The 12870-nt window shown below is 34.2% G+C and overlaps 1 protein-coding gene across 1 annotated transcript in view; it reads right to left on the bottom strand.

The window, feature by feature from the left end:
- The window catches only part of LOC126818800 (laminin subunit alpha-3), a 28521-nt gene extending 15914 nt beyond the window's left edge, over positions 1 to 12607 (bottom strand). The window contains exons 1-9 of the mRNA XM_050546371.2: positions 12064 to 12607; positions 10121 to 10351; positions 9303 to 9341; positions 9054 to 9131; positions 7589 to 7781; positions 6882 to 7013; positions 4037 to 4212; positions 3433 to 3538; positions 2643 to 2795 (exon numbers count right to left, since the gene is read on the bottom strand). Of these exons, the coding sequence (XP_050402328.1) occupies positions 2643 to 2795; positions 3433 to 3538; positions 4037 to 4212; positions 6882 to 7013; positions 7589 to 7781; positions 9054 to 9131; positions 9303 to 9341; positions 10121 to 10351; positions 12064 to 12435 (1480 nt within the window). The 5' untranslated portion in view covers positions 12436 to 12607. The remainder of the gene's footprint in view (positions 1 to 2642; positions 2796 to 3432; positions 3539 to 4036; positions 4213 to 6881; positions 7014 to 7588; positions 7782 to 9053; positions 9132 to 9302; positions 9342 to 10120; positions 10352 to 12063) is intronic.
- Positions 12608 to 12870: the final 263 nt, after the last annotated feature.

Below are 12870 nucleotides of genomic sequence, written 5' to 3'. Positions count from 1 at the left end.
TCAAAAGGGACTGAGATTTTTGAAATATCAAGATGTTTTAAGTAACATCAAAATTGGATAAAAATTGTGACCTCTAGAGGGTCAATAACCTTTGTATTAAATACTTATACACAATTTGCGTACAAAGAGCGGCCATTTTGTCGGCCAGTTTCATTTCGATTTTCCCCGAAATTCCAATTCAACCTTCATTATGGTGGAATGGTGATATATCTAAACGGTTTCTAAAATCGGAAAAAAAATTGTGACCTCTAGAGAATCCACAAGCTAAAAATGCGGTTTTTTGTACAATATCAGGGGCCATAATCCATGAAGTTATGCTCCGATACATGCCAATATCGAAAGGAACCGAGATCTTTGGGAGATTGACCTATATTTCAAGTTTCGTCAAAATCAGATAAAAATTGTGACCTGTAGAGTGTCCACAAACAAATTGTGGACGGACAGACAGGGGCGACAACAATATACGTCCACATGAAAATGTCCAATAGAAAGCCACATGACAAACTTAATTTAAATTGTATGAAAACTCCCAATACCTTCACACTAGCTATTCTTGACAATTACTCACATACCAACTTCCATCAAAATCAGATGAAATATGTAGACTCTATTGTGTTCACAAGCCATTTTCAAAGTATTTAGGATAAAACAAGATCAATAACTCAGCGAATAGTTGCTTAATCTCAATCAAATCCGAACTTATTTGTGATCTCACAGATAAAAGGTAACTTACCAAGTTTTATAAATAACGAATGAGAAATGCACACTCTATCTCATACATATAAAGTCACATACCAAGTTTCACCAAATTGGATGAGAAATCTACTCTCTTATAGCATCAACATGCTATTTCTTTGCTAGATTTAGGGCAAGTACTCTGCAAATTTCATATGATGAATGTGTTCAATTTGGAACTCATCCAAGATTTCATCAATCAAGGTAAACTCTATCACTTCCACTAGCTATTATAGATGCATTTTAAGTAAGTTAAGGTTAATAACTATTCAAATAACTGACGAACTGCTACCAAATTCATTAAAATTGAACAAAAACTGTTGACCCTAATGTGTTGACAAGTATAGCAAGATTGATAGAAGCAAGATTGGTAAAAATTTTTGCTCTTTAAATTAATAGCATTTTTTAACAAATATATATTTGGTTAACTGCAATGTTAGTACATGTAAGAGTCCAATTATTGTTTTGAGATAAATTGAGAATAACAGAAACCTGTGACACTTTGATACATGAAATGTTCTATAGGTCGATAAACATGATGTTTTGATGGGTTAAAATTAGATCATGCCATGACTTGTGTTGGAAAATTCTTATTGCACCATTTGGCTTAGTATCCAATCACATCAGTAAGTGCACAGATCTGAGCGTGATAGACTTTAAAGGCCAATACCAATATACGTCTTATAAAGAGACTTTCGGGCCTTTTCAGATTAGATATCACTGGGTTCTGAACAGACACCATGCGAAATCTATAGAGATTGCCACTAAATTCTCAGAGAGGGTAGACAACACATAATTGGTTCTTTAGATGACCTTATGCTGTAGCAGTTTCCTGAGTCTAGCCATGCTGGTTAGACTTTTACAGGAGTTGGGTTTGAGTGAAAAATGTTAATTTTAAGTATGCTAATGTAATCTATTATGCATATGTATGTAGGTTGATATAAAATGTAGAAGCGAACTGATGCATCGTTATTCCTGGTAAGACAAACGTCTTAACTACTGAGATAGTAAGAGTGAAAAGACACAACATAAAAAGGAAGAGAATTACAAATACTAAACGATCACGGCTATTAAAATATGTAGCAGATAAGAGTATGCGTCACCTGTTGGATGTGGAGAGTTTTCGGCTTACTGGCTATCCACATCTAGGCAGCGATGCAAAGCATGCATATCACTACACAAGTTATTTTTCATATATTTTGGGTATGTCAAATATTTATGTTACAATTCAAACTTATCTGTGATCTCATGAATATCAAGTCACATACCAATTTTCATCAAAATTTGACATAAAATATGGGGTCGCTAGGAATTGCAGATTTACAGACGGACAATAAATATGGGCATAAAATATCCTTGATGCAAATGTCTTTTCACTTCTGTTTATGTAATTTAGTAAGGGCTATATACTCTTAAGATAATATTTGAAATCAAATATTTCAAATTTGTACATTTTATTAAATATACAGATCTAAACTTTGTTTCATTATTGCAATACAATGGCCTCAAATGCATACAAAATTGACTGATACTATTAATGTAATCTATAACCCTACGGATTTCAAATGGTCTCCACTTCTGTTATATTTACAATGGCCCCAAATGCATATAGATCTGACTGGCTTTTGTTCTGGGTCGAAATAGACTACCAATGTAATCAATAAAACTATGAACTTCAGGTGGTCCCCACCTCTCTTCATTTTTTTATGGCTCATTAGTTTCTCAAAGAAAATCAGAGCACACTTTGCTCCAAGCTAAAACTAATCAGAGCATCTAATTCGTTAGGCTACTGTTTTGATTCTATAAAACAAGGTGGACAAATACTAAATTTGAATTGTTAAAAATACTCTTTTTTAATAGATCAATCTATCTGATTTAGACTACAAATTTTCTGGTTTCAAACTAACCTGCAAGATTAACTGCAACAAGATTATAGAAGCCATCTTTACAGACATCACATTTTCTATTTCCAACATTAGCCTTACAAGGACATTGTCCTATGGAATCGGCTTCACAAACTGTACTTCCACCAACAGTACCAGATGTAAAACAGCCACATTCTAAAATAAAATGTTACAAAGATAAGAAAATTTGGCTTTATTGGAGCAATCAAAAAAACGTAGGTAGGTAGGTGGTTGGATATGTTGATAGGTAGATGGGCAAGGTCACTAACCCCATTCCAGTCCCTTCTGGTAATGCGACTGAATTTATCCCTGTCTGGTAAAAGTTGTAAATGAAGAGTTGAGGGCTTTTTTCCAAAATGAACAGGCTCCATCTCAAATTTTCAGTAAAAACAGGCTGTTTAATTTTTCTTTATATAAACAAGGGCAAAATGACAAAGTAGTATATTAATGATTTCAAATTATATCTTTTTGTGCTTTGGAAAATAAATTCTATTTTTTAGGTTCCCAGGAATACAATAATGATTTTGAAAAGGGAATGGTGCTTATATTGTTTTGGAGCTATTTAGATGACATAGATAACACAAATACTGTAAAACGAACAATATAACATTTCACCTTAGAAAAGTTGATAATAAAAGTGCCAATTTTATGCAATTGTCTCCCTGGCAGGCTATTCGAGATCATTGCTAAGGATGAACAATAAAGAATGTTATCACAGAAAATGAAAAAATGTCTATTGATTTAAGATAGTAGGTAAAGATTTGGAAATAACATCAGCCCTTTGCATACATACCTTCACATCCTTCATTATTATCAACTCTAAGATTAAAGAATCCTTCTTTACATGTATCACACTTTGAACCAATAACGTTCTTCTTGCAAAAACAATCCCCTGGATTCTGAAAATGTTAAATATATAATGTTTTATCACAATTTATCAATTCTTCCTTTAGATGTCTATATTTATAAAATACCTTCAGCTAAACTTAGTTATATGACAAAGTTTCCTTGGCATAGAAAATGTGACAAATAAGATGTGACAGTTGCCACAAACACAACATTTCTGAAAGATTTACTAAACAAATAATGTTTGCCATATTTACTGCGATATTTACTATGGCATAGAAAATTGTTCAACTGATTACATAAATATAATATTTCTTGCTATAAGGAACACATAACTTTTACATAGTTTACTATGTCAGGTTGTTTTGATCCGAGCACAGATTTTAAAATATATTGTATTCTAACAAGAAGTAGCTTGAGATGTTTGTTTTTCACAGTAAAAGCATCTATTTGAATATATATATATAAGGAAAGTGTAGGGCTATAGTTCTACAATGGGCAGAACAAGAACATTATAAGTCCACATTAAAATGTGGGGGTATTGAAATTACCTGTCCTGAATTTAGTAGTCTTTCATTGTTCATTATACAATCAGCAACAAGCCCTGACACAGGATTAGCATCTGATCCAAGTGAAGAACATCCACATGCTACACATGCATCTTTATCAGTTTGACTTTTATTTAGAGGCCTAAAGAAAAATGGTGAACAATTCTCACAATTTATGCCTGTAATAAACAATAGTAGAATACAAGTTAAAATTTAAAGTACTAAACATTTCAAGAGAAAATGATATAATAGAAAAAAATCCTGTGATATCTTTAAATAATTGCAAGTGTGCAATCTTATTTGTTTAAAAATCTGGTTTGCCCCACAAATAGCATTGATAGTACTCTCTCATGATCAAAAGAGACCATGCCAAAATATTTTCCAGAAAATAATCAAGTTGCCTAGAAATCCATAACCTATCATATTTTTTGTTAGTTAATAAAAGAACTAATTTTGGGTTTGGGCTACGTATGCCAAAAAGTACATCATCGATGTGAGCTGACAATTGACAATCACTAGGGAGTAACAGTGCTACAGAGTTACGATACTAAACGACATGAGTTTACAATTGACAATCACTGGCAGTAACAGTGCTACAGAGTTACGATACTAAACAACATGAGTTTACAATTGATGATCACTAGAGAGTAACAGTGCTACAGAGTTACGATACTAAACGCCAAGAGTTTTGTAGCAAGATTGTTAGAATTTTTGCTCTTTAAATTAATAATAGCATTATATTGTATTAATTAATATCTTTGGCTAATATATTGTCTCATATGCACTTAAATCAAAATAAGTGAATTATTAACAAGTTGACATATAAAAAAGAGTTATAATTTGGTTAACATTTAATTCTAGGTTGATAACAGATATCACATGTGAAATTTCTGCTGTAAGTTTCCACTATCCATATAATAAGGTGGTTTTCGATGTCATTAGGCTAATTAACCAATCGTTATAATCAATTATGTCATATTTGACCAATTAGATAATAGAAGGCCCATCTTTGGGCATTGGTCAGACTGCCGCTTGAATTCCAGAAGTAGAACATGGAGCAATTTCTATCAGCAGACTCGCCCCGATCTGGTATGTTTAATCGTATAGTAATCGTATATATATATATGCATGTTGCATGAATAATTATATAATTATATGGCTGTTGGGTTAGAAAAAGGGAAGTTTTTTTGGGGGGGGGGGGAATCTTCTACCTGATAGGTTTGCATAAATTTTAAAGGGGGGAGGCGTTGTAATACTATTTGATAATTCATGCGAAATTGTATTAGACGAATATAAGTGCACCAGAGGACATGAGTTAAAATTTGATAAATACATATAATGTTTTTTTTGTATATTAGCTATGGTATGAGTTTATTTAAAACAGAAATTAAATTGTTTATGAAATATTGTGTGAATAACAGGAAAAGAGGTCTAAGTTGAAGGATAGATTCCATGTCTAAAAGCATGTGACTGGAAAGTTACCATTTCATATTTGGCTTGAGTGATCAATCACACGATTAATTACATCTTAATTAGCCAAGAGAATAATTAATAGCTGTGAATCTATAATTAATAGAATGTGCATTCTAGGTTAGACACCATGAAGATTTGAGAGAGACAGCCATGTAGTTTGTTATAGGGGGAAGATTTAGCAATTTCCATCCGCAGACTCGTTGAGGCTGCATGGGAGCAAATGAAATTAAATGAAATGGGATTTAACGTCCTACTGTTCTGCTCCTATACTGGGCTAATGAAGACAGGCATACGCCATACAGTGTGCTATGAGGGAAATTTTGCCCGGGCAGCGGCACTATCGCCTACTTTTATATAGAATTCCAACTGCCAAGGGATCTTTTACGTGCATTCCAATGTTTACACGGGACCTCGGTTTATTGTCTCATCCAAAGGACTAGACAGCTATCCTTGTCAGGCCTTCCGTCCTGCATCACTGACAAGGGGAAACCACGTCGGAAAATAGGGATGAACTTTCTCGGCAAATGCAGGGATCGAACACCCGACCTCCAGGCTAGTGAGCCAGCACCTTACCCACCTAGCCACCGCGGCTCCCTGCATGGGAGCAGGTTAGAATGAATGACTTGGTTTTAGTGTACGCTTGTATCTTATGTATCAGAGCTTAAAATAATACTATAATCAAGAAACTCTGGTATTTGTTCTTCCTGTTAATTGTACTATTTAAGATGCAATATACCAATCACAATATCAAGTCGTCATTAAGGGGGAATGTCAGAATGACATTTAAAGATACTTCCTAACCATTTAAAAAATTACAAATGGAACTAGAGACAACAGTAGACAATCAAGGGCTGTTCCAAAATATGTAGTAAGAAATGATGCATGGATTATACGCCAGATGAGGCGACTGGTTTTAGGGTGTTGTCCGCTCTCCACGTCTGACAGACGACCCATGGTGCTACAGTTTACAATTGATAATCAACATGAAGTAAGAGTCCTACAGAGTTAGTGTACTGGTGGAATTATTGAAAGATCTATGACCTGGACAACACCATGTTACTAAACCCAGAGATAAACACTATCTTGGCTTTCTGCATCTGTATAACATATTCTTGATTGTGACATCAGCAGCTTTATAGCATAATGTCAACATAATGCCTAATATACATGTAACTGTTAATATGGTACACTTGCTCCCCATAAAAAAACGTACTTGTATATGATAATCTAATTATTTCATTAAGTGTATATTATGTACAAGACAGGCAGTGGCAAAAACAATGAATTTCATGTCATAAAAGGTAAAATAGTGAAATATCACATGCACACTACACATGCTACACTGATTTTGAAAAGAGAAAAAGTTAAAACACACCAGCTGTATAGTCCTGACAATCCAAACACTTCCCACCACCACTTTTCTGTCCAGTACTATTTATACTCTGTTTACCAGCATCAATATCTTTATCATACGAACACTCAGTAGCATGATTCATACAATTACAGCCTGAAACAATAATATCTTATTATTTATTCAATAAACACAGATTCAAAAAATTTGAAATTCAAAAAGGTTTTTCTTTATGCCCCAATGACCAATCTGGCTAACTTTTACCATATTCAGTATTACGTTCACAGACTTCATATAAATTAGAGAATAAACAGGGAAATATCTCCATGATTTCTGCTTTCGGACCAAACAAAAACCCTATCAAAATTTTATAAATTCCATTGACACTTGCATAGGGAGATTATGCCACAAAGCATGTTTGAAATATAAGATTCAAAAATTTGGAAATTCGATAAGATTCTTCCTGTCTCTATGATGAATAACCCCACAAAGTTTTAAAAAATTATGTAACAGTAAATTTGTTGAAAATAGTCTTCTTCCTTTCAGTAAGATATATAGACGAACAAGTCTCCACACAAATTTCAAAAAGATTAATTGTTAACATAAACCTCTATATAAACAACCAGCAGACAAATACCAATATACAACCCTATTAAAATGTGGGTCTATCTATAAAACAGACATTTTTTAATAAACTTAGCAGGTAACTTTATAAATAAGACTAGACTTACTTTCACAAGGAACACCATACACAAAAGGTTTCTGGTTGAAGAATGACATACACATTTCACAGAATTGACCTTTGGTATTGCCACCACATTCACACACATATTCTTTAGTTGTATTATCCTGTTTACATCCAATTTGTTGTCCATTACAGGAACATTCAGCCAATACTTCTAATTCTGATATACTATAATGTTGCTATAAACCAAATATATACAAAAACATAATAAACAAATGATCAATTTCACTAATCCAGGATAAATAATTACAACCTCCCCCCCCCCCCCCCACAGTTCCATCTATTAAGTGACTAGTTCATCTTCTGACTATTGCTGTTACGATATATTACCACTCCAGTATAGATGTTTATCAGGGTAAAGAATATATAATCATAAAAGCAAAATAACTTGTTTACAAATAATTGAGGAGAGACACTGTGGCTCTGTGGGTAAGACATGTCCTCTCTTACCAGGAGATCTGGGTTTGATCCCGGTGTTGGGCGAGGAAGTTCCTGTGGGATTTTTGAGTGTGTTTTTCTTGTCAGAAGTGCGGTTTGGAGGGCCTGGCGAGGTAAAGTTTATAGTCTTTTTGATGGGAGGGAAAACTGAGGTCTCATGCCATGGCAGCAATACCAACTGTTTACTTCTGTTCACCAAAAGCATTATCATTACATGTATTATTACCATTAGTGGTTGGTGGGGTCCATTGATCATAATGTGACCAAAGGTCTGTACACTAATGTTGTTTAGAGATATGGTGACTGTCATCCCCAACCCCACCTCATACTGAAACAATCTTTATAGGGAAAGTATTATCATCTTGGTCATCAGAGAATCAGTTGTCTTTCTCCTCATCTATATATTTTCTAGCCTTATTTTTGTGAGTCAACTGTTATATATCTATAAATACACCTGATTTAGTTTGAATTTGATTTGGAATATTTACCAAGGGAATCGATTACTCATGTACATAGTATAATAGTGAAATAACCCCACCTAAAGTAGATGTATATATTCAACAGCTGTTGCTGTTATATTGATCAAAATGGCTCAATTTGCATTCAGGTGTAGACTTTTGATAAATAGGTCTTTACAATGATTTGAAGAAAATCAATAGATGATTCATTTTAATGACTTATAAAATTTCCAGAGGAGAAAATTGGGGTTTAACATTTCCGCAACACAAACTAGAAGTGGGAGGAAACCGGAGGGCTCGGAGAAAACCCAAAAGGTTAGGCAGGCGACCCTACTGCTTGTCACAGATTTTATGATCTAAAGAATGTGCATTAGAACATTTGTCCACCCATCCCCATAATAATGCCTTCATGGTCAAAATGTGATTCAAAATACTGTTGCTATAGATAACTGAGACTAATAGCAGAGTTAATGCTACATGTATATACAGGATATAACTTGGTAAAATAATCTACTTATGTTACAACTACGAGTACTCAAATATGAATTTACTTACAAATGCAGTTCCAGCAACAGCAAAGACCAAAGGCATCTTATAAAATCTTATCTCCAAATATTTGACTCTTCTCCATTCCTAAAAAAAAACAGTTGTACTCAAATACCGGTAATTTACGTATTTTTGAAATATCTGTTAAGTCCAAAAAGATGTTCCAGGTGCAAGTTAAAATAGATGTATTAGATTGGAGTGGCCTATTCGATCCTAATTAAAAACACCGTTTATAAAAGATTTTTATACTACACTTACCCTTAATTCTGGAGCTACTGAACTGAAATCAAACTCAATCTGCAGATAAAAATTAAATATATTTGTTTATTATGTAACAAATAAAAACTATCATTTACAAAGCAAATAATCAAATAATTTGACACAATAGTTGAACTCAGAGTGGACCTGTTAGTAATGTGTTTCCAAGATGAATATTAAACATACATTATGCAAGAGCTAAATCTGCCTATTACAAGTCTGTATTGAGGCTTCAGATGTTATAGAAATTATTAATTAGACCTTTATTTATATAACAAGCTCAAAATCAACTCTGTAGACCCTCGGATAGCTTAGATACAGCTTGGATTTAAACAGTCGTCCATTTAAAATTAAATCAATAAATGGCGGACCAAGCTAACGTTTACCGTTAGTCACTGACGTCACTACCGGAGACTGGCGATGATAGGCCTGCCAAGCGAGGGTACCATAGCCATTGAGAATGTTACTTGATAATCGAGAATATGTGGGTGGAGTTATCGTCTGTCAATCAAACGATCGGCAATTCTCGTACAGGGTGCAGACACTGTTGATGCCTATTTCTAGTCCAAACTTCCAACAGTGACCACTCCATTTCGAATAAAGTAATTTGACTGAAATTTTCAAAATTTTCTTTTTTTTATCATCTATTTTTGAATTATTATAGCAAGAATGGCCAACTCTTTATTAAACTCTTAACTAATGTATCTTTAAATGATATAATATGATTTGAATAGTTTAAATATTCTCACACTACAGTCTGGACTAGTGAACTGTATATATGTCTTTTGACATTATGTCACTTAAATAAATGTACTAACCGTTTCAAATGTCTGTGGCAAGGGTTTGGGGTAGGTTGCACAGACAGTATCTCCTGAACTTGTTGGTAATGGTTTAAAAGATGAGGAAAATTTCCCACTACAGTCATCTTGTTCTGTTACTTTATAAGCCCAGGGAATAAACTGGTTTCCATCATTTGATTTAGAGACTGCTATTCGATCTGGTCTTAAAGAATCTTCCAATTTAATTATGATTTTCTCCACTAAAAAATCCTAAATATAAAGATAAAAATGAGGCAAAATGTCAAATATTCCAACATGGTAATGTGTTCTTTATAAATTTTAAACATCAAACCTGGCAAAAAATGGAGTTCAGCATATCAGCACAGTATATCAGTTATCAGAGTAATTTTTATGGATATCTGTACAATGTGATGGGGAGAATTTTGTTGAGAACATGGAGCTCTATTCCAATACATAATAAGCACAATTTCAACCTTTTATAACTGAAACAGCAAATCCTTGACAAAGTATAAATCATTCAAATATTAAATAAACTATTGATACCCCACTTTATCATATTGATTATAGTATTTCAAAGAAAACATTTAAAATTGAAAATGGATACATGGAAATCAGTTTTTCACTTCTAAGAACTTTAATGTTATAGAATTATATTTATAAACAAAACTATGCCTGATATTACAATTAAATATAATATACACACAATTTCATGTACCCTATAGTGTTTTCAGACGTCTCAATAACCCATAATGTCAAATTTTATTTTTTCTGGAACTGTTGCTTTAAGATTAAAGTGAAAAATGAAAGTGCCAAATTCGTGAAATTCTAAGTGTTTAAAAAAAAATTTTTTCAGTATTAAATTTTTTAAGTGTAATAATTTGATTTTTAGCCTGTAGCCAGAATCAGGGATTAAAAATGACACTAGAAAATGATGCCAAATTCTCTTTTTGTCCCAGCAAGTTTGATTATATAATAAAATGAAAACAAATCTAGCATTTGATTTTAACTTCTATTACAATACCAGTAACTTTAAGGCCCGGTCCCACTGCACTTATGGATGCAAAGAGGATGGAAAACGGGGAAAAAACGTGCCCTCCGTTTGAAAATGCCATGCATCCGTTGTGTACTCATTGCATACGTGTTTCATACGCTCTATCCATCGAGCATCCGTTCACTTTGATTTCATCCGTGCAAAAAGTTTTGAGCTGCACAAAACTTTTATAACGGATGAAATTTCTGCTGTGTACGATGTAAATGCGTGACATATACGAGCACCAAACGTTCCATGTCCGTTATCATCCGTTAAAGGTCCACTGAATCCATTCTGCATCCTCTGGGCATCCTCGCAACTCACATCCGCTCCAGAAGAAAACAGAAAGAGGGAGGAAAGATAAGGTACATGGAACGTCTATACATCGTTAGTAGCACGGAAATAGAAAGGATGTAAGCGTATGCATTTTCAAAACGGACAAAGCGTTTGTATCTGGGATGTATCTTGTATATTGAAGGATGTCGGGGCTGTCATCCACTTCCATCCGGTTTCATCCGCTAGGCTTCCGATGATCATCCATTTAACATCCCAGTTACATACTTCCCACATTCGTTCTTTTCCGTTCTGTTTTCGCTAATTTTCGTCAATTTTGTCCATTTCTGGAGCGGATGAAAACGGTGGAGCCACCCCCGAAAGTTTGCTCGTCTGCTGTGTCCTTTTTGCATACGTTTTGTGTACATCGGCCACTGGGACCGGGCCTTAACAGACATTTCCTACTAAATCTAATTTTTTAATGACTTTGTCCTTTTAACTAGGCAGACCCCTCCCCCCCCCCCCTCCTTCAATAAAAGAGGTTAGAGATAGGTGCTAACTGTAGCTAATAGAAGTTAACTAGCGTCGTCATGGTTAGTGTTTAAAAACCTTGTCCGTTGGAGAGACATCCTACATTCCTCATACTGCCATACCATACCTGTTGCAAATCTATCTTTAGGATAGCTTCTAAATCCCCAGTTCCTGCTGGATTAAGATTAGTTTGAGTGTAAATATTCAATCTTGAAGTACTCTGCCACTTGGTAGTGGTCGAACCATCAACCAATGCGGATGGAGGATGCATATTGACAGTAGCACAGGTAAGTTTGCTTCTTTGCTGCGGACTAACTTTTACATCTTTGTGGTCATAATATTGTTCGGCTCCGTAAAATCCACATGTATATTGAGCTTCAACGTTTTTATTTAACGCTACATTCACAGGTTCACATGACACAGGCGCGTAAAATGCCGCCATGAAAGTCATGGCTACCATAGGAATGGCAACAGGTGTGAAGCCTCCTCTGTACCACATCGTGGAATGAAATTTGAAAGAGTATATATAAATAAAATGTCTTCTTCTGTGTAAATTAAAAACAAATGTTCACGATTAATGTTTGGTCACCAATGGAACTGAATATATTAAACACCTCTTCGATGTCAAAAATTTACTTGACGAGAGGATAAAACAAAAACATCTAACACGTTCCCCATAACAAACTTATATGCGTCTAACTGTCGTCTGCAATAACACACTGAAATAGCACACGCGCAAAAATTATCACGTGTTTTCAGGTAAACTGATCAATACTCCCTACTATAACAGTAAACGTAATGTCTTTACAGTTATGGAATTTACATTTAGTACGAGATTTGCCACTATAAATTTCATTTCATGTGATTTATATTTATATAAGCGACCAATATGCCTATATGAATAAATAAAGCACTAATATATAGAAACCAACGG

Source organism: Patella vulgata, chromosome 4, assembly GCF_932274485.2.
Source record: "Patella vulgata chromosome 4, xgPatVulg1.2, whole genome shotgun sequence".
Classification (NCBI taxonomy): Eukaryota; Metazoa; Mollusca; class Gastropoda; family Patellidae; genus Patella; species Patella vulgata.
The sequence above is the reverse complement of the archived record's forward strand: the minus strand, read 5'-3'. Positions and strand labels throughout refer to the sequence as shown.